This window comes from Oryctolagus cuniculus, chromosome 3 (assembly GCF_051225735.1).
Source record: "Oryctolagus cuniculus isolate XC-2025 breed Fujian yellow rabbit chromosome 3, ASM5122573v1, whole genome shotgun sequence".
Lineage (NCBI taxonomy): Eukaryota > Metazoa > Chordata > Mammalia > Lagomorpha > Leporidae > Oryctolagus > Oryctolagus cuniculus.
The window spans coordinates 120,600,001-120,607,176 of NC_142869.1; the positions used below are offsets into that span (position 1 = coordinate 120,600,001).

Consider the following 7,176-nt stretch of genomic DNA (forward strand, 5'->3'; position numbering starts at 1 on the left):
CCTGTCCCTCCCCTGAGGATACTGATTCCAGAGAATAGGAAAGTGACATGGGGCATTGCTGCCTGGAGGCTGTGAGAGAGGGACTATTGCCTGGCAGGTGCCATACCTCTAAGGCTGGCAGGCCCACTCATGTCCACTGAAAAATCATCAGAAAAGGAGCCCACCAGGGTGGGGCAGGCCCAGCACAAGTGTCATACACGTGTCCCCCACAGACCGAGACATAGGCTTGGGGAAGAGAGCAAGGTGGTTTTGTGCACATGTTTATTACACAATAAAAGTCTTCACCCAATGAGAGGCGTTATTTAAAACACAGGATGGGAAGACAAGTCCGTACCGCATGGGGCCAGGGGGCTAGCCCTTGTCACGCCCAGGAGGGATGGAGTCCGTGTCCCCTCACAGGCATCTGATGAGGCTCTGAAGGAAGAGGCAAAGCAGCAGCAGCAGGAGATGTGCTCTCTGGCCAGCAGCATGTGCAGGGACAAAGTCCTTCAGGTCTGGAAGATAAAAGCCCCGGAGAACACACGAAACCCACTGCTGTGAGCTCAGCCTAGAGAGACGGAGGAGGAACGGCCGATGCAATCTTAGAAAGGGCCTTCTTGGCCTTGGCCTTGCCATGAGCTTCAGGCCCGCTTCAGAAAGCGCCAGGAGAGCCCATCCAAGGAGCCAAAACAGGGGCCGGCAGGCGCTTGGGTCCCTGCCACCCATGGGAGAGACCTGGATGGCATTCCAAGTTCCTGGCTTCACCCTGACCCAACCTCAGCTGTTTCAACTATTTGGGGACTGGCAGATAAAGTGCCCCCCCACCTTTCAGATAAGCCAGTCTTTTTTGGAGAAAAGTTAGGTAGAACAGAATGCTTTGTTGCCTCGGCAGAAGTGCCATACATCTCATGTTGACCATGTCTGTCTCTCTTTTTTTTTAAAGATTCATTTTATTTATTTAGAAGACAGAGTGGCCGGCGCCTCAGCTCAATAGGCTAATCCTCCACCTTGCAGCGCTGGCACACCAGGTTCTAGTCCCGGTCGGGGCGCCGGATTCTGTCCTGGTTGCCCCTCTTCCAGGCCAGCTCTCTGCTGTGGCCCAGGGAAGGCAGTGGAGGATGGCCCAAGTGCTTAGGCCCTGCACCCCAAGGGAGACCAGGAGAAGCACCTGGCTCCTGCCTTCGGATCAGCGCGGTGCGCCAGCCGTGGCGGCCATTGGAGGGTGAACCAACGGCAAAAGGAAGACCTTTCTCTCTGTCTCTCTCTCACTATCCACTCTGCCTGTCAAAAAAAAAAAAAGAAAAAAAAAAGAAAAAAAAAAAAAGAAGACAGAGTTACAGAGAGAGGTAAAGACAGAGAGAAAGGTCTTCCATCTGTCAGTTCACTCCCCAAACAGCCACAACAACCAGAGCTGGGCCAGGCCAAATCCAGGAGCCAGGAGCTTCTTCCGGGTCTCCCATATGGGTGCAGGAGCCCAAGCACTTGGGCCATCTTCCACTGCTTTCCCAGGCGCATTAGCAAGGAGCTGGATCAGAAGTGGGGCAGCCAGGACTTGAACTGGGGCCCATATGGGAGGCCAGCACCGCAGGCTGAGGCTTTAACCCGCTACACCACAGCTTCCTTGGCCACAGCCCTTGATCTCTTGATCACATCAAGATACTATGTTGGGTGATGGAATGTCACCACGCAGGTGTGTGTAGGTGATGTTCAGAGTGACTTTCTCTGATCATAACCCTGGTGTTAGGATCCAGCTTTGATGAGTAGAAGCTGCATTCCCAGTACTGTTGTCACTGTCCTCCCCATCCAGGAGATTTCTAAGAATGGAAAATAGGGGGGCCAGCACCCCGGCTCAATAGGCTAATCCTCTGCCTGCAGCGCCGGCACCCCGGATTCTAGTCCGGATCAGGGCACCGGATTCTGTCCTGGTTGCCCCTCTTCCAGTCTAGCTCTCTGCTGTGGCCCGGGAGTGCAGTGGAGGATGCCCAAGTCCTTGGGTCCTGCACCCACATGGGAGACCAGGAGGAAGTACCTGGCTCCTGGCTTCAGATCAGCGAGGTGCGCTGGCCGCAGCAGCCATTGGAGGGTAAACCAACAGAAAAGGAAGACCTTTCTCTTTGTCTCTCTCTCTCACTAACTCTGCCTGTCAAAAAAAAAAAAAAAAAAAAAGGAAAACTGGGGGCCTGGCACCGTAGCGCAGTAGGTTAATCCTCCAGCTGCAGCTGCAGCGCCAGCATCCCGTATGGGCACCGGTTTTAGTCCCTGCTGCTTGCTCCTCTTCCAATCCAGCTCTCTGCTGTGGCCTGGGAAAGCAGTGGAGGATGGCCCAAGTGCTTGGAACCCTGCACCGCATGGGAGACTGGGAGGAAGCACCTGGCTTCTGGCTTTGGAATGGCACAGCTCAGGCTGTTGCAGCCATCTGAGGAGTGAACCAACGGAAGGAAGACCTTTCTGTCTCTCCCTCTCATTGTCTGTAACTCTACCTCTCAAATAAATAAATAAAGGAAAACAGGGATCACACATCCTGACCCCCATCCCTGCCCTGCTGGTCTTGCCTGGGGGAGCCTGGAAATGATCCCAGCCAGGCCCCTTCCCCCCTTTCGTCCTGGGTGTGCTCACAGCAGGTGAGAACCACCTGCAGCTGGGAAGACCACGCAGGCACCCCCTGCCACTCAGATATCTGTGTTCCCTTCTCTCTGAGGTATAGAAGATGCTGCTGGCAAGGCCGAGGCAGAGGCTTGACCAATGGAGAACCCACAGCAGAGGGAAGGCTTTGGAGAAATAAGGTCTGCATCAGGGGGGAAGGAGAGGCACAGCACACCTTGCTGGACCTACACCCTCGCTACCTGTCCAGGGCAGAGCTAGCCAACAGCCAGGAGCCAGGGGACAGCAAGCAGGGTGGCAAGAGTGTGCCACCAAGGAGAGAAGGAAAGGAAAGCCGTCTCCGGGGCCGGTGCTATGGCGCAGGGGGTAAAGCTGCCACCTGCAGTGCCGGCGTCCCATATGGGCACCGGTTCGAGTCCCGGCTGCTCCACTTCCGATCCAGCTCTCTGCTATGGCTGGGAAGGCAGTAGAAGATGGCCCAAGTCCTTGGGCCTCTGCACCTGGGAGACCCGGATGAAGCTCCTGACTTTGGCCTTTCTCATCTCTGGTGGTTGCAGCCATGAGTGAACCAGTGGATGGAAGATGTCTGTCTTTCCCTCTCTCTATCTGTAACTCCGCTTTTCAAATAAATTAATTAATTAAAAAGAGAAGAAGAAAGAAAAACGATGGTGTCGCCCTGTGGGAAAATCACAAGAGATAGACTCAGCTGATCTGCGTCCCAGGTTAGGTTCTGCTCCCCAGCTGCTCAGCTCCCCAAAGTCCCCTTGTTGAACTGGGACTTACTAAGGTCACCGTATGGAAATCACCCATTAAACCCCTGCAAGCCGTTAAAAGAAACTCAATATAAGTTTGAATGGCACTATGGGATTCATTATGGGAGCGTGGCTCTCTTAGCGATGAGTGCATCTAGCCGGCTCACTTCCCTGTCGCCTGGTACAGTAAGACGCTCGGGATGGAGACGCCCGCAGAACCAGAGCACACGCGTGAGCCGCGAGCGTGGGGCCTCTTACCACAGCGGCCGAGCGTCTGGCGGCGGAGGCAGTGCAGGGAGCCAAACACGCACCTGCAGAGGCGGCAGCCGCGGACGGTCCAGGCGCCGTGTCCCAGGGCGCCGCAGTCGCTGCGGAGGAGAGGACCCGCGTCAGGGTGGGGGTCCGTGCGTCCCCAGGTCCCCGCTCCGCCGCTCGCTCCCGCGCCCCGCGCCGTCCCTGCTCCCCGCCCCTTGCGCGCCCACCTGTGTCTCTGGTCGTGCTCACAGTGGCGGCCGGTGAAATGGGCCGGGCACACGCAGAAGCTGCCCAGCACGCAGGTGCCGCCGTTCTCACAGCAGCGCGGCCACTGGGGCGCACCTGAGGAGGCAAGGTCACCGACCTCAGCCGCGCGCCCCGCGCCTGCTCTCTGAGCTTCGCGCTGCGGGAGGACCGAACGGGGACCCCCGGGGAGCGAGACGCGGGGGAGGCCCTGAAATCAACCCCCCGCCGAGAGTGTTTGTTAGTCCTGGGAGGGGTGAATAGCCCCCAGGTGTGCGCGCGGATCAGCCCCGCGAGCCGGGGCGGGGTCTCCACTCCTTCCTTTCACATGTTAAAGGCGGGAGGGGGCTCCCTCCCTGACAGTGATTAAAGACAGGCCTCCCAGGAGGGACCACCCACGGGGGAGACGACGCCAGGCCCCCAGGCCCCCGGCGGCCGCTCGCAGACGGAGCCTGGAGCCTGGCGTCGGCCGTTATCTGGACCTGGGACATTTGTTTTATTAAACACATTCGCATCACAGCTGCCCAGACCTGGCCCGGAAAGGGGCCATGAGTTTAGGGAGCCAGCGTTTTAGGAAGAACACAGTAAAGCACTTTCCAAGAATAAAGGCTTCGCTGGGGAAGCATTTACTGGTCTACCGTTCGTCGTGATGGGGATGGGGGGCGGTGATAGCATGTTCTCTCTTGGGTCGTACGGCTCATGCTCCATGTTTTTTGTTTTTTGTATTTTTTTTTTCTTTTTGCACGCCCTACACTCTGAGTCCGAGGTTACCCGCAAGAGGTCCCGGGGCTGACGCGGCCACTTACGCTCCGCGAGCGCCCAGGAAGAGCGGCGGGGCTCCTGCGGCCCCCAGTCCCGTGCGCGCGCGCCCTGCTCCCCGGCGTCGCTCCAGGTCCGGTTGAACGCCGTGAGCTCCAGCGTCTGCGGTGCGTTGTCGCCAACTTCCTCTCCGCCGCCTTTTCAAGATATTGAAAATCCGAGACTCGTAACGATTGAGAACAAAGCTTGTACGCAGGGAAACGTGAGAGAAGAGATAAAATGCTCCTTACTTTTTCCCGAGTGGGTGAGCCGTGATACCAAACCGATCATCAACAGAAGCCTAGAATATTCAAAGAAAATGATGGACGTTGAAAACATAAATAGTATGGAGCGGTTCCACTTCCTATCCAAAGGATGGAAGATCTCGCGCGCGCGCTCCCGCTCTCTCTCAACTCTGGCTTTCAAATAAATAATTCTTTTTTAAAAATATACATAACTAGTATGAACAGAAATTCACATATATGAAAATACAATGCGATCATTGCGGATATATGATCCCATGCCATTAGCAACAGAATATCATATTGTGACTTGTGTATTTTGATTAATGTGGTGGTGGCTTAGATTTGGAGACAAAGCGCTCACTTCCTTACCTGAACAGGAGCAGTGGTGGACGCCTGACTTTAATCTGAGGTGCTCAAACCCGGCTCTGGGCTCTGAGGTCTGGAGGACTTCTGTCCTTACCTGAACTGGTGCCTCCGGGTCATGTTCCTGCCGACGCACCTGCTCTCAGTGCATTGAAGATCAACTCGCCAGGACATCGAGCCTGTACGGCTTTGGTTTCCCACAGGGTGGTCACTCCAGGCCCTGGAATCTTTGCATCAGGATGCAGAACGGATGAGCCGAGAGTACAGAGATTGCCTTCCTGCTGCCTCCATCTGCCCGTTCTGCTGCGGAGCCCGCAGGTTAGGCGAGGGTGCCTGCTGGGACAGGCAGGAGCCATGGAGGAGACGGCAGGACCTTTCCTACCGTGAGAGCAGCTCGGGGGTGGAGACTCAGGCTGATCCTCCCCCTCCTCCCCAGTGTTTTTATGCTAACTGCAGCAGCAGTCCCCCAAAGCCTGCTCTGATCAGCCACCCAGTACGAAAGCCTGTCTCTCACTGAAAAGAAAGAAAACCCTAATGGGAACAAAACTTTCACAGGAAAACAGAGATTGTTCTGTTGTCTACTCTGGGAACTGGAGATGGCGAGGGTGCCCAGCGGGAGAGGGCACGGGGGTTGTGGGTGCTCTCTGAGATGCCACCCTGTGGCCTTTTCTCTGCACCCAGCTCAGCAGTTCGTGACTGTACTGTGCCCTTACAGCACAGCACTGCCGCGGGGCAGGCGCAAAGAGAAGGTGGGAAACGGAGGCTTGGACAGACCTCGGAAAACGGAGAAGGGCACAGCTAGTAAGAGGGGAAGCCCGCAGGGTGTGCTGAGCGCTGGCAGAACCGCACCTGCAGTTGTTTGGGGAGCCTCTGGGGAATCCCAGAAGGCAGTGGCCGGGTCCTGACTGGTACCTCCTGAATCTCAGTTCTTCCACCTGCCCACGAGGAGACTGGCTCTTGTCACCAGCCCTGGCTCTTGCCACCAGCCCTTGTCCCCCACACCCGGAGAGGTCCCCCTGAGACTCAGTGCTGCAAAGCACGTCCTGTGGTTTTAAGACAAAAACTCACAAATTAAGCATGCTTTCTCTTGGATGCTGATTTCATTTCTAACACCTTTAGACCAGAGGTTTCTTTAAGAGATTTGGTGAGCCTGACTGCCGTGGGGGTGTCCCAGTGATGGGTTCTATGAGCTGCAGGTTGGGACCGACAGACCTGAGCGCACAAAACATGCCAAGAGTGACATCTCAGAGCTTCATTGAGCATCTTTAAGAGGAGAAGGGGAAATGTGTTTTAAAACTTGATGTTTGATGCTAGTGTTGTGGCATGGTAGATAAAGCCGCCACCTGTGACACCGGTGTCCCCTATGGGCTCTGGTTCAAGTCCTGGCTGCTCCACTTCCAATCCAGCTCCCTGCTAAGGCATCTGGCAATGCAGCAGAGAATGCCCAAGTGCTTAGGCCCTTGCACCCACGTGGAAGACTCACATGGAGTTCTGGGCTGCTGGCTTCAGCTTGGCCCAGTCCTAACTATTGTAGCCATTTGGGGAGTGAACCAGTACATGGAAGATCCCTCTCTCTCCCTCTCTCTCCCCCTCTCTCCCCCTCTCTCCCCCTCTCTCCCCCTCTCTCCCTCTCTCTCACTCTCTCTCCCTCTCCTTCTCTCTCCCTGTAATTCCCTCCATATCTCTAATTCTGCCTTTCAAATAAATCCATAAATATCCTTTTAAAAGCATAATATTTTTACTGGCTAATTGCATAATTTATATGCAAACAGCTTCAAATAAATAGAAACCTCTATTCAGCTGTGAGTGAGCTGAGAGGTGTTTGCTTACTAAAATAAAACCCTATATGAGCTAGAGGATTGTACTTCTTTGTATAAACAAGTTTTAATATGGCACATTTTATAGAATGACACTGAAGCCAAAGTTCCTGATAATATTAA

The 7,176-nt window shown here is 55.1% G+C and overlaps 1 protein-coding gene across 1 annotated transcript; it reads right to left on the reverse strand.

Moving 5' to 3' along the window:
- Positions 1 to 244: 244 nt before the first annotated feature.
- On the reverse strand, positions 245 to 5,356 carry CFC1B (cryptic, EGF-CFC family member 1B). Its single transcript, XM_070069884.2, has 6 exons — positions 5,334 to 5,356; positions 4,880 to 4,929; positions 4,637 to 4,786; positions 3,815 to 3,929; positions 3,591 to 3,700; positions 245 to 494 (listed from the first exon to the last, which is right to left on the reverse strand). The coding sequence occupies exons 1-6, from the start codon at positions 5,354 to 5,356 to the stop codon at positions 394 to 396; spliced, it is 549 nt and encodes a 182-aa protein (XP_069925985.2). The 3' UTR covers positions 245 to 393.
- Positions 5,357 to 7,176: the final 1,820 nt, after the last annotated feature.